The sequence below is a fragment of the Phoenix dactylifera genome, chromosome 8 (assembly GCF_051530095.1).
Source record: "Phoenix dactylifera cultivar Ajwa chromosome 8, Ajwa_hap1_PhDact_Kaust_v1.1, whole genome shotgun sequence".
Taxonomy (NCBI): Eukaryota; Viridiplantae; Streptophyta; class Magnoliopsida; order Arecales; family Arecaceae; genus Phoenix; species Phoenix dactylifera.
In genome coordinates this window covers 39,255-63,007 of record NC_143197.1, presented here as the reverse complement: position 1 = coordinate 63,007, position 23,753 = coordinate 39,255, and the positions used below count along the sequence as shown (strand labels likewise).

Here is a 23,753-nt window from a genome sequence, read left to right as displayed (position 1 = left end):
CAAGATTGAAGATTGTGATCTGTGGTAATCTGTTCTATCAGAAGTCAGCAAATTTTTAGTCATATTTATCCTTTCTTTCTTATTGTTATATATGAATTTGAAAAAAAAAATCGTAGGTACTCTGAAATGTTGGGGAAAAAAGACTATGGGTGTAAAATGCTTCCTTTCAAAGTATCAATTTGCTGCTGTACATGCAATGTGCTTTGTTTCTCATCTCTAAGTATTCCAAGTTTTTCTTCAGGACTGAAGAATGATGAATCTCCACAGTTTGTCAGATATCTATTTTATAAAGATCAGTAGATTATTTAAGCAAAAGATGTCAGTGCCAACTTCATTCTTGCTGACATTCTAATGTTACGTTACTTTAGCTCTATTAGTTTCATGTTGTCTTTTTAAGAAAAAAAAGAGGGAGTTATCTGCACAATGCTAGTTATTGGTGGGTGATATTTCAATCTATAGTCATTCTTAAGTTTGCACCAAGTGACCAATCTAGCTTGCACCTCCTGAGTTGGGATGCAAATAGGATAAGTACAAGTTGGCGGAGGGCATTTATTTCTCATTATTCTAGCTTAAGTAGGCTGAAATTGAGTTGTTGGGTGCGGCACATGTTTGAGCACAGTGACATTATTCTCTGAATTCTTGAAGAATTGAGATCTTCTTCATTGACCAAATGTTATCAGATTTATTGAGATTGATTGAATGCCGTACAGATTTCATGAATCATACATGGATCAGCTGACTTAATTGTTCAGTCTCTAATTATTCTCTTTTCCCAGTGGAGGTTGTGCTTTTCATGTGGACTATTGCTTTTAATCTCATTTTTGATTTTACCCTAATATGCTTATTAGCATATTGATAATGGTGTTCTTTCTTGTTAATTTTTTAAGTTAATTTTGGTTCCTTCCTTTCTGCTGCCAAATTCTCCATGTTTTCCAAATTGTGGATTTTGGCCCCTTCCAGTTGTCTTTGGAAGCTGAATTATGAGTAGCGCGCCTTAAGGAAATGCAAGTCAAAATCTATGAAACGGTTGGAAGATTATCAATGCTATGGGCATGCTTTTTCCAAAAGCATGTGGAAATATATTCTCAAGCCCATTAAGGCGAATCTAGAGCCACTTCTTTTTGACTTTGGATGTTCTTTAGTCCCGCCCATTCATGGGTCTCCTTCAATTGTTTGCTTCTCCTTGACTTTGGATGTTCTTTAGTCCTGCCCATTCATGGGTCTCCTTCGATTGTTTGCTGCTTTTGATATCCCTTGGTCCTTCAACACAGGCGGCACCTTTTTTTTGTTTAATCAATAGAGAGGCCAATAGCGCGCGCTTTCTATTTGCAGCGTGCTGCCGGGGTTATTAATCCAACCGTGTGCCAACAACTTGTCTCCGCCACCTCGTCGTCTCTAACGCTTGGTTTCAAATCCTAGCAATGGATCTCCCAAAAGAACTCACCCTCAGCTCCAAGGTACGTTGGCCTCTCCTCCTCCTCCTCCTCTTCCTCCTCCAAGCTGCTCTCCTACCTCAGCGTTCAGGAAGCCAAACCGACCGGTTCGCTCTGCTTGCTTTCAAGGCAGCAATAACCCACGACCCCACAGGATCCTTGAAGTCGTGGAATGCAAGTGCATCCATCTGTAGGTGGGCTGGCGTCTCCTGCAGTCCTCGGGACCAGGAGAGGGTCGTGGCCTTGGTCCTCGAGTCCCTGAGCCTTGGAGGCTCGATATCCCCCTCTATCGGAAACCTCACCTTCCTTACTCGACTCCACCTCCCCGGCAACAGGCTCGGCGGTGTTGTCCCCCCGGACGTTGGCCATTTACGTCACCTCAAAGACCTCAACCTGAGCTCCAACTCCTTGGGTGGGCCCATTCCCGCCAGTCTAGGCCAGTGCAGGAGCCTCTTAGGCCTCGACTTGACCGACAACCTGCTCTCGGGGAACATTCCCGTCCAGCTCGGTTCTCTTCCCCAGCTTGCCGGGCTGAATCTAGGCAGCAATAGGCTTGCCGGAGCCATCCCACCTTCACTAGGCAACCTTTCGTCTCTCCAGTTACTCGATCTGTCGCGCAACGAGCTTACTGGAGAGATGCCGCTTTCCTTAGGGAACCTCTCCTCTCTGGCCTATCTTCTTCTTTCAGACAACCGCCTTGTCGGGGCCATACCACGTTCTTTCGCAGACCTCTCCTCTCTGGCCTATCTTGATTTATCAAGCAACGGCCTTACTGGAGGTATTCCACCGTTGTTCGGTGGAATCGAGGATCTATATCTAGCGGGCAACAATCTCACAGGGAACATCCCTCCGTCATTCACCAACCTCTCGCATCTCGCCTTTCTTGATTTGTCGGAAAACAAACTCCAAGGCCACCTTCCGGAGGACCTAGGCCACCTCACCAGCCTCCAGTTTTTTCAAATTTCCGACAACAAAATATCCGGCACCATTCCATCGTCCCTCTACAATATCTCATCTTTGCAAACTTTGAGTGCTGTAGAAAACCAGCTCTCAGGAACACTTCCACTCGACATCGGCAGCGCTCTTCCTAACCTCCTGTGGCTCAACTTGGTCGGGAACCAGCTTGAAGGACCAATCCCCATCTCGCTAGCTAACGCTTCAGGGCTTCAACAGATCGATCTTAGTGGCAACAAATTCAGTGGAGGGATACCTGCAAATCTTGGAAGCCTGCAAGATCTCTCTTGGCTTTCTCTACGGGGGAACAGGCTCAAGGCTAGAGAAGCCAATGATTGGGCCTTTATTTCTTCCCTGACAAACTGTAGTCAACTGGGTTTCTTGAGCCTAGTCGACAATGATCTTAGCGGGACGCTGCCCGCCTCAATAGCCAATCTGTCGACCCAGCTCTACAGGTTAACCATGGGGCAAAACCGGATATATGGAACCGTTCCTCCCGGAATTGGGAACTTGGTAAACCTGACTATATTGGGCCTTAATCAGAACCTTCTCGGCGGCAGCATTCCTGATTCTGTTGGAAAACTTGGAAAACTAGAAGCTCTGCTCCTGTTTGGCAACAAATTTTCAGGGGCCATCCCGACCTCCATTGGCAACCTCACCCGGTTAAATGAGCTTTATTTAGATGGGAATGACTTGCAAGGAGGCGTACCGGTGAGTCTTGGCAACTGTCGGAGTCTGGGCACACTAGACCTTTCTCGTAACCACCTTGGTGGATCCATTCCCGGAGAAGTCCTTAGCCTTTCCTCCTTATCGGAGTTTCTGGACTTATCCAGTAACCTCTTGGATGGGCCGCTTCCACCTTCAGTAGGCAAGCTGCGCAATCTTCAGTTTCTGAATATTTCCAACAATAAATTGTCGGGTGAAATTCCAACAGCAATTGGGGATTGTCAGGTGCTGGAATACCTCTATTTAGAAGGGAACTTCTTTCAAGGATCCATTCCTTCATCACTGGGCAATTTAAAGGGCATCATAGTGTTGGATCTTTCACTCAACAACTTGTCCGGGCCATTCCCAGATTTTCTAGCAGACCTACGTTTTTTGCAGCATGTAAACCTATCTTTCAATGATCTTGATGGTGAAGTGCCAAGGAAGGGAGTCTTCAAAAATGCTAGTGCAGCTTCCATCCTCGGGAATGACAAATTATGTGGGGGTATCTCGGATTTGCATTTGCCCGCGTGTCCAGGTCAAACATCAAAGAAGAAGAGGTCCCTTGTGCTGCTCAAAGTAATTGTCCCAGTTGCTTGCGGAATCTTGTCATTGATCCTGTTATCTGGTTTGCTCATCACCTGTTATTCGAAAGGAAACTCCAAGAAATCTTCGTTCGCGACTCCCTCGATGGATCTACTTAAAAAAGTTTCTTACACGGAGTTGATGAAAGCAACTGATGACTTTTCATGCAATAACCTGATTGGCGAGGGAACTTTTGGTTCTGTATTTAAAGGGATGATGAGTGACGGTGGAACTGTTGCCGTTAAGGTGCTTAACCTCCAACTGCAAGGAGCTTTCAGGACTTTCATGGCAGAGTGTGAGGCCCTGAGAAACATCCGACATCGCAACCTTGTAAAGATCTTGACGGCATGTGCGAGTGTTGATTCCAGAGGCAATGATTTTAGAGCTCTAGTGTTTCAATTCATGCCTAACGGGAGTCTAGAGAAGTGGTTGCACCCACGATCAGACGAGAAATTTTATTCAAAGAAACTAAGCCTCATCCAGAGGCTGAACATAGGATTTGACGTGGCTGCTGCGCTGAATTATCTTCATAACCACTGTGAGATACCAATTATTCATTGTGATCTAAAGCCAAGCAACATTCTCCTTGACGATAGCATGACTGCTCATGTGGGAGATTTTGGGCTAGCAAGGTTCCTTCCTGAGAGCACCGACAAGTCATCCAGAGATCTATCTAGCACTAGTACATTTGCTATAAAGGGCTCAATTGGATACATTGCTCCAGGTAAAGATGCAGCATCCCTATATCTAGAGATCTTGCTAGATTTTCCTTCTTTTCTCTTCCCTGATTCCTATATTTTTGCAGAGCATGGGATGGGAGGCCAAGTCTCTGTTCAAAGCGATGTTTACAGTTATGGGATCCTTATGCTAGAGTTGTTTACTGGGAAGAGGCCCACGGATGACATGTTTAGAGATGGTCTTACTCTTCAAAAATTCGTTGAGGACGAATTCTCAAAAGGTTCCCAGGTTACCATGATTGTGGATCCATCCTTATTTTCACAGGAGAGTGAAGAAATGCTGCATGTAAATCAAGGTGGAAGCCAAGCACGTGAGAGGATTGAAAGATGCTTGATTGCTGTGCTTGCAATTGGCCTTTCGTGCGCCAAGGAGTCGCCAGGAGAGCGTATGGAGATAAAAGATGCTGCGACTCATCTGCAAGCAATCAAGAATCTACTACCACTAATGCCCAACATCTGAAGTCTTGGGTGGCTGCATGATGAATGCGATAGCAAGCTGTGGTGCTTTAGAGTTTGATACTGTGTAATTTTACATATTTGTGTGATGCTCTTTGGGAAAGAAACAACCTACTTACAGCCTTTTTGTTCTCTCTTGAATTTCCTTTCCTTTTTATATACCTTTTAGCAATTTTTTTTTGCCAAGCTCTTCTAGTCTATTCTAAAAGTTGTGCTGGATATGTGGAAGGAGCAGCATAATACACAACGAAATGCTTCTGAAAAACACATTATACACCATATAGAAGGCGAAGCTAAGGTGAGTTCTTTTCCCAGACTCGTTTGATGGGTCTGGAGGCAAGTCTCGCATTCTGCTCCTAAAAGGCATATTAATTTGGAAAGTCCGTAGCCAGTTCAATGACCTTGATCAGAATTTGCTTGCGTGTGTTTTAGACAAAGCCTAAGATTCTCTAGCATGGAATGCTATCAGATGTAAAGCAAGCAGAGTTTGTTCGTGTGCGCGTGTGCGTGTTAGAGACAGCCTTGGGATTCAAGACAGCCTCCGTAATAATCTCGAATATAGAGACTTATTAAGGTAAAGCATGATTACAAGACGTAAAGGAGTGGTTGTGTTAGAATTTGCGACAGACAAACCGCTGGATTCTAAAAGGCTCCATGAGTTCCAAAAAAAAAAAAAAAAATCTCTAATATGGATCAACATGTACCTTGCAGCTACATACATACATACATAGATAATGAGATAGACCGCACCATCCATGTTCGTGCATGTTTCTTGATATATGTCTTGTCCATACACTCTCTCTTTCTCCTCTCTCCTATTCTACTTATCGAGATGTTCAAGATAAATACTAATATGGGTATCTCTTACAGCAAATAACAATGAAGAAGAATAAATTGATAGTTTGAAAATACTAAATATTCAAAAATAAATACTAATCTATTGGGAGTAAACATTAATCTATCGAGAGTAAACACTAACTCTACAAAAATAAATATAAAGATATCTAAATAAAATACTAATTCTTAGATATTAAACATCTGGTATGCGGAAATAAGCACAAACATCGTAGAAATGAACAAAAAAAGATCTGGCTGGGATTGGAGAAGAGGGGGATGGAGAGAAAGTACCGAAGTACGTGGGTGGGATGTCCTGAGAGATGGGCACGGGCAAGATGTCACATCTCATCTTCAGTAGAACATGAGTACTGTACTGAAAGAAGAAAAAGAGATATGTTTACCAAAAAAAGGGAAAAAAAATTGAGTCCCGCCCCATTCTATTGATATTTTTTTAGGATTTATCTGGTTGGCGTACGTCAGATTAGAGGATAATTTGATAATTCCTGGGAAATATTTATTTAAAAAAATAATTGCAGAAAATAATAAATTTTATAACGATTGGTTGGTAAAAAAATTACTCTGTAAAATAATATCAGAAAAAAATTACTATGTTTGATTGGAGATAATCTTACATGGACATATTGTCAAATATCCAACAATACTTTTGAATATATAATTCAAATAAATATTATTTTTTTCTCACTCTATTTGTTGACTATTTGTGGCTTACTTACATAAACACTATCAACATTAGCTAAATGTTGTTTAATTTAAATTAATTATACATACACTAAAGATATATTTCTTATTATAAATAAATCTTAGCATATTTTTGTATATAAATAAATATATTAATTATTAGTAAATCTTATATTAAATTTATGGATAATTAATAAATATTTGTTAATTATTTATTAATAATTAATAGATAAAAATAAATATATTAAATATATTATTGCATATACATATTATTAATAAATATATTAGTATATTTATAATATATTAATATAAAGAAAAATATTTTTGGTTAAAAATAATATTTTTAAATTATTTCAGCAAATACCACCGCCCGGCGAGGCTGCTGACGGCTGGGATAGGCTACCCGTCGTTCCGGCAGGCAGGGCTTTATTTTAGGTCGTATGGGTTTGGAATCCAAAGTTGCCTCCGCTGCCTTTCCACGCACCGGCCTCCAATTCTGCTGTTTCACCGCGCCGATAACAACGAAATAGAAACTGAGATGATTAATTGGTCGTGGAGGCTCATGTCATCTGCCTACTCCAATGTAATATAAATTCATCGGCGCGGCGAGCAAAGGGCGATCGGCGGTGGGGACTCCGCTTCTGAGAAAAGAGAGAAGAAAGGGCAAAGGAAAGGAGAAGAAGATTTTGGAGGGGCGGCGATGGGGGACGGGGCGAGCAGCAGCCGCAGCAATAGCGATAGCAATATCAGCAGCGGAAACGTCGGAGGGAAAGGGGAGACGGTGGTGATCGATCAAGGCAGGAGGCGCACCCCCTGCGGCTACTGCAGATCCACCCGATACACCAGCATCTCCCACGGTTTGAGTTTCGCCCCCTATTTATCCCCCCAAATCCCTCTCTCATTTCTCGTTGCTTTAATAAATTAGGGTTGTTGATTTCTTTTCTGATCCACCAGACAAGTTAGCCTGATTTTTTGAACGATTTGTTAGCTTTTGATAGTGCAGTGTATTTTGATTCGACTCCCCTCTTCGATTAATCGGTTCCATGATCTGCCGACCCTTCCCCCACCTTTTCTTTTTCTTCTTTTGCTTTTCCCCTCTTCCTATTGCATCCGATGATGCGGCTTCGAGACCAAATTATCAGAGCCTTATGTAGTCTTCCTCCTTGATTGAATCCGTGTTTTTCCCATCCACCTTACCCGAAACACGGTGGATTAGATGGTTTCTCCTTGTTAGCAAGTTCCTTTTCCCCTTTCTCATCTCCCGAATTTCCTGTTCCTCCAATGCTCGTATCTTCCAATTCCTTCGGCTCTTTTTTTTCCCGACAAATCTTGGCTGAGCATTTGTGCATGGCAGTTCATATTCCACTTACAGATGCAGATTTCGAACTGAGAACAAGGTTTCTGGTGCCCAACGCGTATGTCTAGTTTGATAAGATTCCATTCAAATGGAACCAATATCTACCCTTTCTCAACTTGTTTTATGCTACTTTTCTTTTGAGTTCCAAACCATGAGTGATCTTCTACTCTCATGTATAAGGCCAGTGTCTAACTCATAATAATGCAAAGCTCATAATAATGCAAAGCAGCTCCTAGATTCCTACTCTCATATCTCCGAGAATGCATGAAATGTCATCCCACCGAGTCCTTAAAACTAATTGTCAGGAGTGGTGTCCAACTGAATCCCAAACTTCACATGGCTGCTGTTACTAGACATAGTATAAGAGCCAGCTCTTGCATTTTATGCTTTTTTCCTTCGCCTTCCCCACAATGCTTGTATGTGTGGTCTCATGGACAAATCTAACATTGAGTCTTCCAAGGAGATTTTATCTTATTTCTGTTAATCAGGACATATGGCAATCTTTTGACATCTTATTAATGACATTTTCAATCTTGCTATTTTTTGTGCCTCTGTTGGTTACTTGAAAAAGCTTAGGAGAACGGTTATGTGTTTTCAAGAGGGATGTAAGATGTCTTCTTGGGAGTTTTGAACTCTCTTTTTTGCAGGGTAGGTTATTTTTATCTTCCTATGTCATCTGACAAAGAATATTTCTTCTTGCCAATCACTGGGTTAAGGAAGATTAATGAATGATCTTGAAATATTTCTAAGAAGATGATAATAGCAATAGAAGTTTGTTGGCTGGGAGTCTGTTTGTGCTCTTAAGTGTTTTAAAATTGAAACTTGACAGCAAAGATCATTAAATTATTTTGTTTAATCCATTTGTTCCCTCTTGTTCGATTATTGTGAACAGCATAAATGACATCCATTGAAGCAAAGGTCAATCAACATGGCTCCTTTGGCTTACTTGCCAAGCAAACTGCTTATCCATTTTTCAAATTGATGTCTTTTGCGTGGCAAGTAAGCTGGCCCATATCCATTTCTTTTTTCTTCTTGAGAGAAAATAATCCAATTTTGATATAAATCTCTTAATTAACCTTTTCTACTTCTGTTTTTGTTGATAAAAGTTGGATGTGGACTATGCTTTTAAGTGAATGATTATGTATTTTCTCCATTATATGAATGCATTCAGCATGTATGAATCCTAAAATAGGTGTTTGAGTTGGATATGTTCAAATCAGTGATTAATTGTCATTGTTGTCTGGAAGTGGACAGTTGAGTTTTTTTGGATGCAGCATGTGACAAGAATATATGTCGTGTAATGTCCTATTCTTGTGATCGGCTAATCTGGTTGCTTATATATTGTGTCTATATAATTGTACGATTTAAAACTTCTGGTGAAGAGGTAATTTGTTTGCACTACATCGCACAGGGGTAGGGTTATTTTGGTTTGCTGCAGGTTGGTTCCACATTCTGGCAATAGATTCTATAATTAATGGAACGTTGCTATATGCAATTGTCAGTGGGATAAGCAATTCGAAGCACAAAATTTCTCCTCCTTTTCCATTTTTCTTTTGTTTTTCCATAATAATCATATATATCGCATAACTTGTTGACATGGCTCATTCTCATTTAGTTTTTGTTTTTAGATCCATTGATGGATCTTCTATTAAAGATCACATGTTTGTGATTTTTGTGCAGGTTTATGGGCTAATAGTATTACAGCTGATGACTACCAAGGTCTGTGACTTGACATATTCAGTAACATATTTTAGTTTTTCGCACACTAACAATGGAACAATTGCTGCATTCAGAAATACCAAAACTGTAGATGGTATTAGTTAAGATATATGAAATTGGATTTGGTCATTATGTAAGAACAGACCCTTTTTGAAAACATAGAACACAACAGAACTCCAATAGTTATTTTAAGGTTATATTGTGGTCAACTTGCATTTAATATCTTCCATGAGGAAATGGTGCAATCAGAAATTAACTGACAATATGTAGATGCTCTGCTGAGTGACTTCCAACAACAGCATAAATTGTAGATTTTTGATTTCATTCTGTTGTCTCCATACAAATTTCAATAATAATTAAGATAAAATGATGCAAAGCTATGCTTGGTCAGTTCTGAAGTAATACTGATTTGCATACAAAATAAATCCATTACCATGTAAAAATGTCTTATTGCAACAATTTGGAATGTTCATATGAGTCCCGTACATTTGCCTCATGTTAGTAGAGCATTATTTCCACCACAGGGGGCATTTTAATCCTTCTTCACTTGCTTTCATAAGCCATCAAAAACTTACCCCCTTTCTTATGTACTGTCCTATCTAGTTTGCATCGCCACGTGATTAACAATTTGAGAAAGTCTACCCACATGCTGATATCCTATATTTGCAACAAATTTGTCTCAGTATAATCGACTTTCTACTGCCATCTTACCCATGTAATGGATCCTTATTACTTAAGATCACATCTATTAAACACTACTTGTTCATCTTGTTTGATTCACTAACCATGTATTTATAATTTGCCCTGCCTACATATGCTACTTATCCATCTCAATTTCCTCATCTCCAAGTTGTAGCTTATGAGAATCAGCCTTATTCCTAAGAGTTGGAAATTGTAACACCTTATATCTTTTGCAGTGCTAAGTTGGAGCCTTATCTGGCCTATTTTTTTCACAGGGATCCATTATATATCCACATAAATAGCATATATAAGAAAACACCTGTAATTAGTTGTGGATTTCTTTTTTGTTTAACAGAGATCCCTTCCCTACAATCAATGCTCTTGTTATGTACTCCATGTTTCTCCACCTTTTTTTTGGGGATTAGCAATTCCATTTGTCTTCTCATTCTGGCTACCTGCTGGCAGAGCTTCTTGACCGTGGCTGGAGGAGATCGGGCTGTTATCTTTACAAGCCTGATATGGAAAGGACATGCTGCCCATCTTATACCATTCGTTTGAAGGCAAGTGAGTTTATTCTTTCCAAAGAGCAAGTTCGTGTATGTAAAAAAATGCAAAGGTATTTTTCTTGAGCCTTTTCCTTCCATAATTTAAATGATCGTTCCTTGGATGATGATTATTAAGACCTGCCTATGTTATAGATCAATATTAAACTGATTGGTCCATCTTCTATGAGATATGCTTAACGGCTGATAAGAACTTGATCTTTAGATTTTTAGATGGTGTCATGGGCATGAAGAAACCTGATCAGTCAAAAGATAAGCCAAATTCTTCAATGGGCACATTCAACCTGACTGACAATGAGTCTTTGGCAGCAGTGTCAGCATCATCAGGAAAAGAATCTTCCGCTGATACATGTGAAAAGATGTTCAAGGAAGATGAGTTTATCCTTCTTTTGTCAAACAAAATAGATGATGCTGTAAGATTGTGCTTTGGAGGTGGTGACTTTCCTACTACGACCCAGCTTCCTAAAGCTGTTGTAAAAAAGGTCACCCCTCAAGTGAAAAAGAAGTTAATGGAAACATCAGAGGATTTATTGTACACAAGTAGCATATGTTTTCAGATAGCAGCAGTTTTCAGACGGTTCAAATCAATGGAAAAAAAAATTACTGAGACAAGTTTATCATCAGATGCAGAATTAGCAGACATGTCACCAAAGATTATTGCAGAAAAGCTGGCATGTTTCATGAAACAACATGGTGAACTTTCTGATGTGTTAACAAAAGCTTGCACTGGCCACCTTAATTTTTACTCTGCAACCAAAAAGACTAGTGAGCTTACCAGTGATGCATGTAAACAAGCTCCAAAGATTGGAGGTATTTCGAAACGGAGTTCGACTGACAGTACTAAAGTTCCATCTTATAAGAGGAGAAAGCTAGAGATACGTATGAAAAGATCAAGTTTTGATCCAGAAGAATTTGAGCTGTACAGAAAGTACCAGATTAAAGTGCATGATGATAAACCAGAGAAAGTCACAGAAAGCTCTTACAGAAGATTTCTAGTGGATACTCCTATTGTATTCATTCCACCATGTAGTGGTGATAAGACAGTTCCGGCTTATGGCTACGGCTCTTTCCATCAGCAATATGTGATTGATGGGAAGCTTATTGCAGTTGGTGTGGTGGATATACTTCCAAGGTGTTTGTCAAGCAAGTATTTGTTTTGGGACCCTGACTTTGCTTTTCTATCACTTGGAAAGTATTCAGCTTTGCAGGAAATAAACTGGGTAAAGGAGACCCAGGTCCATTGCCCTAGCATTCAGTATTATTATCTCGGCTATTACATTCACTCCTGCCACAAAATGAGATACAAAGCAGCATATCGTCCATCTGAACTTCTCTGTCCACTTCGTTATGAGTATGTTCTTCCTTGAATTGCGATACCATATCAAGATATGCTTGGAAAATTTAGTGTGAAGTGTAGGAATATGGACATGGTTCTAATTGTATGCATAATCATATATTTCTTCCTGTGCAAACACCACGGTTTTTAAAAGTTTGCATCGAGGCTTAAAAAGCTATTCCTTGAGGTGAGGCAGTCAGAGAATACCTTAAGGCTTCAGTTTTGGAATTAACATTTACATCTTACCCTTTTCAAAGTTATGTCATCTCTGCATTATTTTGAGGTAGAGAAACACATGCGCCTCATTAGATTCTCTTATATGGTATTCCTTTATTGCTAAAAGAATAACCAACATCCTTATTACAACTAAAACAAATGTAAAAAAATGACAATCATCTATCTTTGAAAGTTGACTCATTTAATTTGTTTACTTTTTGTGTACTTTGTTTAGCAAGTTTTAACCATATTAGTCGTGGGCTTCCACTCCCTAACCTTTATAAAAGCAAGTGGGGCAACTCAAAGGCTACAAAATATTATGATGATATCTGTGATTATCTGTATGGAATATCCGAGCCTTAGTTCTGGAACCACTCCAGACTTAATCCTTTTCATTGTAAGCTGAACACTAGGCCTCCACCTTCAGCCTTTTAAGACTGGTTCATGCATATGCCACCAAAGAGAGTAAAAGGTGGGTGAAGATCCCAAAAACATGAAAACCATGAGAGGTGCTTGGATTTCCTATTGCTTAATAGCATGTGTGTGGTATATGTGACATTTGGAATTCATCTTTTTGAGGTAATAACGAATATAGCTTAAATGCTCCATTTTTTTTTTTTGACCTTTTTTGGTTAACTTAGTGCTACTTGAACGTATATAGACTGATGTTAATTTGTCCATCATGCTGAAAAACTTCTGTGATCATAGACATATCTCTCATTTTGCTGGTTACGATAATTTAAGTGCATGCATTTGTGTTTTCTTAGCTGAAGGTTGTCTTAGGCTTCCATTTATTAAGGCTGTATTTTGCAGGTGGGTGCCGTTTGATATTGTAAGACCTTTACTTGACAAAAAGTCATATGTTGTCCTATCTGATTTTGTGGCCCTGCAAGATCGACCAACACCACCTCAGGATCCTGATAGTATTACCAGACAGTTGGACTCTTGTCCTGATCATGATGGCTCAGGTGAAGCTTCTAGCAATGAAGATGAGATTACTGACCTTGATTTTGAAGATTCAGATACAGGGTTAGATGATGAATTGGGCCCAGAAGCTATAAGTGCATCAGTTACTGATGATTCTAGAGCTCCCGATGTTGGCAATATTGTGATTGATTTAAGTGGTTCGCGTGTGAAATTCAAGGTGAGTGTCAACTGCTTTTTATGTTCTTTCCTATTGCTTTCCTGCATGCGCATAAAAAAATGTTAGGTCCATGCTGTTTATAGTTCTCTCTCTCAAAGTTTCATGTGTTGATGGAACCAGAATTTGAGTATTGATATCTTGAGAGCAACAAAGCCATTTCTTTAAGGCATAGTTATAAAAACCAGACTACCGATCTGACCAGGGGTGAGTCACCAGGTCAGTGATCCAATGACCTGGAAAATCAGTCTAAGCAGGTTATAATTTAAAAATATTTTTAAGAATCAAAATTATTTAAAAATAGATACATGTGAGAAGCATATGAATAATTAGTAATATATCTTGTATATTAAATACTATCCTTTAAATCACATTTCTCTATGGTACTCTTTAGTTACAGCTTAAACAGAAAATAATCATGAGTCATGCCCTATTCTTTGAAAAAACAATGTACATATAATATATAAAAAAAAATGAGAACTTATTGGTATTTGTAATAAATTTTTAGAAATATCCAAAATAATAAAATAAACTGTGGTTATTTTTTGGTTTCATATTAAAGAGAAGAATTATTTTTTTAAAAAAAATGTAGAACTTATTTGTATTTTTTAATTACTTTAAATAGTAATGTTTTGAAAATATTTAAAAGAATAAAATAAAGTATACTTGTCTTTTGATTTTATATCAAACTGAAAAGGAATTTTTCTTCAATGAGATTTGCAGAACTTATTGATATTTTAAATAATAATATTCTGGAAATATTTAAAATAATAAAATAAAGTATATTTATTTTTTGATCTTGAATAAAAGAGGAAAGATTAATTTTTATGTGAGAAGTTGATTATTAAAAGATAATATGCTTCGGAATATGACTGACATATAGATTTAGAAGTATCAAATGAAGCAACTTAGAATTGTATCTTGATTGTCGAGTGGCTTGTATGCTAGTCTATGGTTATAGGTTCAGATCTTTACTTAGGCCTTTGCAAACTTTGGTTAAACCTAGTTTTTTTGGTTCGCTGGTTTTCTGCTTGAACTGCCGGTCTGGTCCAGACGAGGTTATGTATTTGCCTAGTAATATTAAATAAATTGTACAAAGCAATTAGAAGCTATTTCTATATGTATAGATTATAACCATGCTGTGGTAGAAGTTGGCATTTTTTCTTTGGATGGTTGAGGTGTTGCATTATTAGAAGCTTGATTGAAGACAGCCGGAAAGTTAGCGGAAGGAATAGATCTAATAGCAAATATCCACCCTCTTATGTAATAATCTTTCTTTAGCGACTAGAAGCGGAAGCAGATTGAGATTGCAGCCCGCCTCAAAGGTAGAAGTCGAAAAATTGTAGAAAGCAAATTGATGTTGACTGAAGACAACCTTAGAGGCAACCAAGATTCTGTAATTTTAGTAGCACCCTAAGCAGGGAATAATGGTTTTTGTCAATATCTGCCAGGCTCTCTGATTTTATAAATACAGCCCGACCTAACCTGTCTTTTTTTTTTCTGCTTTTATTAGGACCTTCAGCGAGTATTTGGCCCAATAGAGGAGGGGCATATTGCTGAGCTAGAAATGCAGCTTCACAGATACGTGAAAGTCGTGGGAAAGGAGCTTGCTGATCATGTGGTTTATGCCCTTGGATAGTTATTTTGTGATATACAAATCAACTTTTGTTGAAACTTACACTAGCATCCATTGTTGAAACTTTTTCCAGCCTAATGTTCTGTGGTGATATTTTGGTGGAAACAAAGCCACCAAGAAAGTACCGAAGGTTGTTTTATGAGAATTGGAACGTTCCTCTCTTTTCAGTGATTTTTCAAAACCATTCTATCATAAAAGAAATGGTTTCCATCATTGAGTGTTTTTGGTTCCGACTGTATATGACTTCAATGAAAAGAGGATTCAGTCCTTGCAGGCCTCAGCTAGGGACAATAAAATTTGACGTGGATCTGCCAACCGGCACAGAGTCATCTGAATAAAATTTATTTTTCAGTCGAGTTAGTTCTACGTTGACTGGAAATGAACCCGGTTATAAACGTGGGTTTGGATTTAGCCCTCCAACTAGATGGAGTTATCCGGCTGCGAACTAATCAGCTTCCAGACCTAATATAATTAACCATTCTATAGTATTTTTATATGATATTTTTATAAAAATATTTTTTATAAAAGTATTTTATATTGATAGGGCCTCATGGCATTTCATAATATGAAATGATGTTTTAGTTCTTTGTTGTCAATTTCTTCATCACATATTATTAAATTGCTGAATGTATTGTAATTATGATGATACATGATAAGTTAAATTTGATTATCTTATTTGTGAACTTTGAATATCATTCTCTGCTTTATTTTTCAGTTATATATTTGGTTGGAGAGTTAAAATTTAAATGAGTTGATAGGTAGATATAGATTTATTTAAAATAAATAGATTTGGCATGAATTTATATTTTTCAATCTGATTATGGATGGATAAGGCAATGGTTTGAGAGTGCTTGTTTAACCGAATATGATTCATTTAGATCCGAACCCTTCTCTTCACCTCCGCCATTCCATGTTATAGCTTAACTCTTGCGCATTCAGGTTTTCAAGTATAATCATTGTGGACACCTAACAACTCTACTAGTAGTATGGACTCTTAATAGTAATGGTCAATGCATAACATTTTTGATGTTATGGATGGCTGGGATTCCTGCATCATTTGTATGCTAGCTATTCATGAATTATTATAGATAAATAATCCAAATCTTCCAGTCCTTTAGCAATGTCAAAATAATCTATAAATGTTTTTTTCTTAATTTCTTTTTATTTATCATCCTCTCCCTTGATTTCTCGTCCTATTTCCGTTTTTTCGTTCTGGACGAGGAATCACTCAAAAATGCCATTCAGCCGTCCTGCGCCCATTACTTTGCTTCACTTTATGGCACACTTCACGATACCAGAGAGCAATCATAATTCACCACACCAGTTGAGGGGCTTTTTGAGCAATATTTTTAGTTACGAAGCATTTTTGTTTGCCCATTGCTTTGAGTCTCTTACTGGTGGCATGATTTTGAAAACCGGACAGTTCACTGAAACCATCAGGTCAACCTGGATTGAATCATAACATCACGAGGATGTAATAAATATATTACTTATTATTATTTATGTATATATATATTATATAAATAAAATTTATTAGTATTTTTTAACAAATTTTGGTACTATAATAATAATAATAATATATTAAAAACAGAAGCATAATAAAAATAGTACTATCATCTTATTTTCTTCAAATTCATGAAACAATGATAACTATAATAAAGACAAATAGCAAAAGATGAAAAAGACCATACCATGCCACCATAGAAATTAAAAATGAACTTCAAATGTTCAAGTTTAAATAATATATATAAATTTCTTTAAGATAAAAGGAATAAAAGATGCAAAAGAAAATATAAAAATATATTGATGTACCTATTTAGTGTCTTGCATAGTTTATAGAAGAATCAAAACTAGATATCCATCTTCTTTGTTCTATAACAAATATGCATTCTGCGGTCAAACCCTATATACATTCTACAGTCAAACCCTCGATCCATTGATCTAGCACCAAAAATTGATGAGTCCAACCAAGATACCGTAAAAAATTTGATTGGCATCAATGGTGATGCTACCTACGATGCTAGGGACAAAATCATAAATCTATAGATTGTGCACCAAAGATGAATGAAACACATAAATCCACATGAATTCACAAAATCCACAAAAAACCCTAGAGGATGCTAGGGACAAACCTTATAATGGACTCGATGGCCTAAGTACTCACCTAGTGGAGAAAGATAAAGATAAAAATACAATGGATGAACAAGGTGAAAAATCGACCAGTAACACCATCCACCTAGGCTTACCATCATTATCTACTCTCAAATCCAATAGGGAGCTCCTCGATGTCAAAGTTAGGTAGCCTAAGTTCGATAGGGTTGAGAAAGCCACCATGCGGGAGAAACAGAACTATTCAGACTACGTATTGACAAAAAAGCTCAGCAAAGAGATTAGTGTCGAAAGAAGGCACGTTTGGAGGGGAGATCAAGAGGAGGGCACTATGCTAGGGAGAGCAGAGGAGCAATAAGCATAGTCAAAAAAAAAAAGAGGAGTAGAAAGTAAGGGTTTAGGGTTTAGGATTAGGATTTTAAGATTTAGGGTTTAAGGTTTAAGATTTTAGGGTTTAGGGTTTTTTAGGATTTTAGAATTTAGGGTTTAGAATTTAGAGTTTAGGATTTTAGAGTTTAGACTTTTAGGGTTTAGGGGATTAGGGTTTAGGGGTTTGGGGTTTAAGAGTTTAAAGTTTAGGTTTTTGGGAACAGGGTTCTGGGTTTAGGGTTCTGGGGAGTTTAGGGTTTAGGTTTTAGGGGTTAGAGGTTAGGGTTAGGGGTTAGGATTTAGGGCTTAGATTTAGAGTTTAAGATTTAGTGTTTAGAATTTAGAGTTTAGGGTTTAGAACTTTTAGTGTTTAGGATTACTGGTTTAGGGGTTAGGATTTTGAGGTTTTGAGGGTTGTGGGTTTAGGGGGTTGGGATTTGGGGTTTGGGGTTAGGAGTTTAGGGTTTAGAATTTCGGGTTGGGGGATTGGAGTTTTGGGTTCTGGAGTTTGGGGTTTAAGGTTCGGGCTTTGGGGGTTCGAAGTTTTAGAAGTTTAGAATTTTTGTTTAGGGTTTTACGGTTTTAGAAGTTTAGGGGTTAGGATTTAGGATTTAGAGTTTAGAAAATGATTTAATGCTTTAACTCTTTAATTAAAATAAAACTCTAACCTTCTCAAATTAGTTAAGTTTGGCAACTATTTTGGATTCAAGTACGTTGGAGACCTAACCTACCCTGGGGCCTCCACCTTCTTTCCAATCATGGAGGTCCCTTCGTCCATCATCGCTAGGGCATGGGCACCACCTGCATAGCCATGACCACCGTTGTTTGAGAAGGAAGAGAGCTAAGAGAAAAAAATAGAGGAGAAAAGAGCGAGCCATTGAGCACCATGTTTCCGAAAAAAGAAAGAAAGGAACGGAAGAGAAGAAAAGAATAGAGATTTACGTCTTGGGAGATTAACATAGAGAAGAAAGGAGGGGCAAAAAAGGAGGGAGGCAAGTCATCTATCAAATCTAATGGTCCAAGAATAGCCATTACTGACTAAGCAACGGACTAGATTCCACCTTCTCTGAGTTTCCCAATGGTGGATCGTTAGCATTAGAAAACATTACCCGATCAAGTGGCATTATCAAGACCACATCATTGCGCTTGCTCTAGCAAAGGGCATTCCAGCTTTAATTGTCAGATTGTAAGGAACAAATGCGATCACTGCTTATTCAAGATTATGAAAGGGCAATCAATCGCGGAGGCTTAGTTGATGTTCTTAGCTGTTTTTCTTATTCTATGGTGACCTGCCCATCTTGCTGGATTTCCATTTTGAGTTAAGATCAGAGTTTTGTTTTAATAAAGCTAAGAAAAGTGATCTTTTTTCACTGTAAACTACCTTTACAGTGGTTCCATCCTAAAGTCCAGGATCATCTTTCCCTTGTTTTTCTCCTACTAATATTTTGATATTGGGATACGTCAAACCCAGAGGAGATGATGGTGGATAAGGTAGCAAACGATCTGAGGATTATGATCAACAAATTGATTGCATATTCTTTAGTTCAAGACATGACACACGGGCCTCTAGAGATAGCCAAGGCATCGAGACTAGTATTGGAGGTAGAGCAAGTCAACATGTAAACAATCGGTTAGAGTTCGAGAGGGAGGTAGAGAGGCGTGGTTGAGAAGAGGCGTGGGAAACCCAAAACAAAAGGGAAGGCAGCAAATGATCCAGTAGATAGGTAGAGTTCACCCATGCTACGCAAGATGATGACCATGGAGCTACACCCATATCTACATATCAGGGCGAGGAGTTGCTAGCTTATAAAAAGAGGAAGGAAAATTGTTGCAGGTTGTGGCACAGAAATGCTTCTGGATCAAATTCACGAGGAGTTGAGGATAATCAAGGAACAACGATATTGAGCATGCCCTCCATTTTGTGTAATATTGAATATAATTTATTAGATAGTACTGACAAAAAGGCTTCTTTCCATCTTTATTTTTTTCTCTCTCCGTCATGTTTTTGGATTAAAAATTAAGTTCCAAGATTGATGCTCTCCCCAGCATATCAAATATGAGAAGAAGGTTTTGACCACATGCATGATGATATGACATCTATCAAAAATCATCTCACATCAAAGCTGTGTTGCAAGCATGTGCTACAACCTTAGGCATTCGGCAGTGCACTGATGCAGATGAAGGCCCATCTTATGGCCGTGAGAATGTTTGAGCTGAAAGCGAGGATTTCTACATTGAAAATCATGCAAGTGTAATCCTTCAAATTTAGATGCTAAGATTGAAAATGCACCAGCTTAGAAAATCAGGTCAAGAAGATTGAAGGCTCTATAAAAACAATTTTAAAAGAATTTCTAATTGCTGAAAGAAACACCAATTAAGAGCTATAACGGTATTAAAGCACGTTGAAAACAAATCTAGTGTTTGGCACTGTACATGCTACAATACTGGGAAAAGTGAACAGCATACATGACTTTTCATTTAGGAGTTTTAGTTAGGTCTCATTAGTGTCCAGCTAGAAAATCTTAGATAAAACTTAAAGCATGGTTCTAGGGATTTTAATTGGAGTGAAATGAATAGGTGGTAGCTGATTTCTCTAGGTACTTTCCAATTTGAAGAATCCTAGTTTGCTTGTAAGAGAGGTCGCTGGATGAAAGCATTGTATGAGGCTGCTGAAAGAAAGAAAGGATTGCTTTAGGTCAGGTTTGACCCTTCTCTCTCTCTCATATTTCTCCCTTGCTTCACAAATTTTGTTTCATACAGAAACATAAAATATGTGATCCCAATTTCTGTTATAGAACTAGTATGTTGTTTTCTTTAAAAACTCTTCTTTGGACCTATAACTCACCTGAAGACCTATAGCAGAAATTTTTGGCCTTCTTTTTTGAAAGAGAAGATGGCAGGGACCATTAATTCATTTCATGGGTACTGAAATAAATACAAGCAATCCAAGAGTCAAAACTAAATTAAGAAAGCAAGAAATTGAAATATCTTGGTCTTTACTAGGACTCAAGTTGATAGCACTCAACATCCTTGATTAAGTCTCCAGTTGATGACACTGACAAAAAGTTTGCCAATTCCTTCCTCTCCAGGAAAATCACTAGAGAGCCAAAACAGTAAGGTAATGAGTCCAAAAGATAGGGCTGAAAACAGGTTAGATAATTTCCAACCATACTCAATTTGGATTGGATTCAGATACAACTTCTAGTATCCAATTGGATCCGGATACTTCTTGCCAGATCTAAAACTGGATTCAAATTCTAAAGATTTTCCGAATCCATATCTAAATATCTGGTAAATTTTAGTAAAATATTGTCCCAAATAATTTTGTTCCCATGCGTAGAACCATACTTGTGTCATGTTACTTGGATAACAAACACTGAACCACCAAGGTACAACATTCAATCCTATTATGCAGTTATGGTTTATTTTACTTATTTAAATCTCAGTCCAATCATTAAATAGAATAATTAGGACGATACTTTCTATTTAATAATTAATTATTTTTATAACTATCAATCCTTTTCCCTTGATAAAAATGAAAGAATGAATATATATCATTTTATTATTTATACATATATTTTATTTACATGCTCTCAAGAAATAGATAATCCATGATTATCTTTTATATTTGTTGCAATTAAAGAGTAATGGTTGATGTAGAAAATTTATCAAATCTATTAATATTTTTACGTTACTAATATCATTATTAAATTTATCAAAGTTATATGTAGAAAATTAATATTTTATTTTAATGCAAATCCAGTTAGACTAGTGACTTGAACCCTTGACCAGGTTGGTCTCCATGAGGGTTTAGGAGCTATACCCATGTGATGCGGGATTTGCACCCCTTGCTGGAAATTGGACCCGGGGGCGATCTTCGGTCGGAGAGAGGGAGCGGGAAGTCCTCGCAGGGGAGCGGCGATCCGTCGACGGGCGGCGTCCTCCGTCTGGGTGCCTGCACACGAACCGGTGGCCGGGTTTTCCGGCGCCGGCCCTCCGACGCTCAAGTCAGAAAGGGGGGCAAACAGTGTGGACAGAAGAAGAGAAACAGTGTTTTGTAGAGTGCGTAATTTTTTCCTCCCCCCCCACCTGAGAAGCCAAGGCTCCCTTTTATAAGCGGGGGTCGGTTTACCTGTGATGTAACGGGGCGAGGCCATAGTACGGCTCGGCATGTGGTTCAGGTCGGCGCACGAGCAGGTGAATCATTGCGCTGATGTCGGCGATAAGGGCGTCGTACGACCCGAACTAGCACGCTACCAGGCGAATTATTGCATTGGTGTCGGAGGTAAGGCCGAGATCAGAGACTTATCATAGTCGATTATCATAGCCGATTGGACTTTACTGGGCTAGCTTGCCGTGGAGAGCTGAGAGTCCGTAGATGACAGGAGCCATGCGCATTAATTGTGGAGTAAGCCGGAGATCTCCATTAATTGTGGAGTAAGCCGGAGATCCGCATTAATTGTTGAGTGAACTGGAGGTTTACAGTGGCCATGCGCAATAAATGCCGGGGGAGCGGCAGAGTATGGTCCTCGGCCGGACCTCAGAGGGGTATGGCCGTAGTAGGTGGCTGACAAGGGTAGACCTTGAGCATCAGGGTTTTCCTAGGTCGGAGGTTCTAAGGTCGGATGTCTTGAGGTCGGGCGCTCCGAGGTCGGACGCCGACTTCGGCCGTCCAGGGTCGGCGATTGTACGACTTCTTAGGGGCATTTGTGTCACTGGGGGGGAAAAAATCTTATTCCCCCAACACTACCCCCCGACTTCTGAGTTCGAGCGGTTTGTAGGCTCGGACGTGGGAAGTAAAGACTATCGTTAAAGTTGGGGGGAATCTTATCCGCACCCTTGCACTTCTCGGCGCCTTTATGACGGGACCCGCGCCCTTGGGCGCTTCGAGGTTGCTTTGTTCAGCGAACTAATGACGGGGCTTGTATCCTTACGTTTTCCGAAGCAGCTGCAATGGGGGTGGCGCCTCTCGGATCTCCGAGATCACTTCGTGCGGCGGACCCATGATGAGGGTCCTCGAGCTCGACGAGGCGGCGCCTCGATCTTATGGTCGGGGTTCCCCGCTCATCAATGAGCATGCCGTTTCGTGCTTCAAAACAGACACGCGGCATGACCTAAGGTCGGACGCTTCCGATCTCGTGTTAGTGGATCATAGATCTAGTGAGGTGGAGGCTATATCGAGGCTCCACGTGTCCCAGAGCCTTATTAAATGAGGGGAGCGAGGGTGATGTCTGCTCGTTCTCCAAGGCGATTTGATCCTGCGGACCCATGATGAGGCCCCGAGATCCGATGGGACAGCATTTCGATTTCGTACCCGATTTATTGATCCGGAGTGAATGCGGTGCCTCGGCCTCCGAGGTTGATACGTGGCGCAATCCAGTCGGGGGATGGGAACCGACCCTGTCGATCGGGGCCGTCAGGGGGGTCTATATAAACCCCACGAGTCTGCCCTAAGAGTTCCATTTGGTTGCTTTGCATTTTCCATTTTCGCCGTCTCCCACCTTGCTCTACCCCCTGACCAAATCTTGCCGTCGGTGCCCGGAGCGATTTCCGGCGATGTCCCGTAGGTTCCTACCCTGTAACTGCTAAGGTTCCTCTTCCTTTTCTCTCCTCAGTTTTCAATCTAGTTTCATTCTTCTGTAAAATGGGTCTCGGTCCTGAGGAGGTGGGATCAAGTCTGTCGGGGGAGGAGTTGGAGTTAATCCGCTCCCGATTTTTCTTCCAGCCCGGGTTTCGCCTCGAAACTGCGGGGCCGGAAGATAGGATGACGCGGCCGCCCCCAGGTCGGATCGCGGTTCACCGCGAGACCCTCTGGGCTGGCCTTCGGTTCCCTGTTCACGAGTTCGTGAACAACTTGCTGGCCGAGTACCAACTCGTCCCAGCACAGCTTGCTCCGAACTCGTGGAGAACTATCGTCGGGTTCCTCTCCCTGTGTCTCGGGCATGGGATCCCGATCACCGTGAGCGTCTTCCGGCGGACGCAGAGTGGCTATACTTCGCCTTTCGGGGCGGTATGTCACTCTTTCATGGGGCCCCTTCCTCTATTCATGAGTGGAAGGGGAAGTTTTTCTTCCTCGCGTCCGAGGCGCCGTGGGGGTTCAACCCGAGGTGGGGGCACCCTCGGTTGAAGACCCTCAACAAGCTATCCGAGCCCTCGGGGAGGGAGCTGAGGGTCCTGGACTTTCTGCGGGCTCTCGGAAAGGGGTACGACCTGACCGAGC

The 23,753-nt window shown here is 39.8% G+C and overlaps 2 protein-coding genes across 4 annotated transcripts; both read left to right on the top strand.

Moving 5' to 3' along the window:
* The first annotated feature begins 1,273 nt into the window (after positions 1-1,273).
* LOC103723678 (receptor kinase-like protein Xa21) lies at positions 1,274-5,005 on the top strand. Its single transcript, XM_088702165.2, has 2 exons — positions 1,274-4,401; positions 4,483-5,005. The coding sequence occupies exons 1-2, from the start codon at positions 1,422-1,424 to the stop codon at positions 4,872-4,874; spliced, it is 3,372 nt and encodes a 1,123-aa protein (XP_088558291.1). The 5' UTR covers positions 1,274-1,421; the 3' UTR covers positions 4,875-5,005.
* Positions 5,006-6,768: 1,763 nt separating this feature from the next.
* ATE2 (arginine-tRNA protein transferase 2) lies at positions 6,769-15,268 on the top strand. Of its 3 annotated transcripts, none has more exons than XM_008814650.6 (6): positions 6,769-7,263; positions 9,444-9,482; positions 10,629-10,779; positions 10,932-12,077; positions 13,092-13,422; positions 14,933-15,268. In XM_008814650.6, exons 1-6 carry the CDS (start codon positions 7,107-7,109, stop codon positions 15,056-15,058), a joined length of 1,950 nt encoding a protein of 649 aa, XP_008812872.3. In that variant the 5' UTR covers positions 6,769-7,106; the 3' UTR covers positions 15,059-15,268. The 3 variants fall into 3 exon arrangements, with proteins under 3 accessions (XP_008812872.3, XP_088558289.2, XP_088558290.2); XM_088702163.2 differs by lacking the exon at positions 6,769-7,263 and adding an exon at positions 8,292-8,411; XM_088702164.2 differs by lacking the exon at positions 6,769-7,263 and adding an exon at positions 8,655-8,762.
* Positions 15,269-23,753: the final 8,485 nt, after the last annotated feature.

Coding starts and splice junctions, on each gene's coding strand:
- LOC103723678 (XM_088702165.2), top strand. CDS start 1,422: ATGGATCTCCCAAAAGAACTCACCCTCAGCTCCAAGGTACGTTGGCCT. Junction 4,402..4,482: donor AATTGGATACATTGCTCCAG/GTAAAGATGCAG, acceptor ATATTTTTGCAG/AGCATGGGATGGGAGGCCAA.
- ATE2 (XM_008814650.6), top strand. CDS start 7,107: ATGGGGGACGGGGCGAGCAGCAGCCGCAGCAATAGCGATAGCAATATC. Junction 7,264..9,443: donor ATACACCAGCATCTCCCACG/GTTTGAGTTTCG, acceptor ATTTTTGTGCAG/GTTTATGGGCTAATAGTATT. Junction 10,780..10,931: donor GTATGTAAAAAAATGCAAAG/GTATTTTTCTTG, acceptor CTTGATCTTTAG/ATTTTTAGATGGTGTCATGG.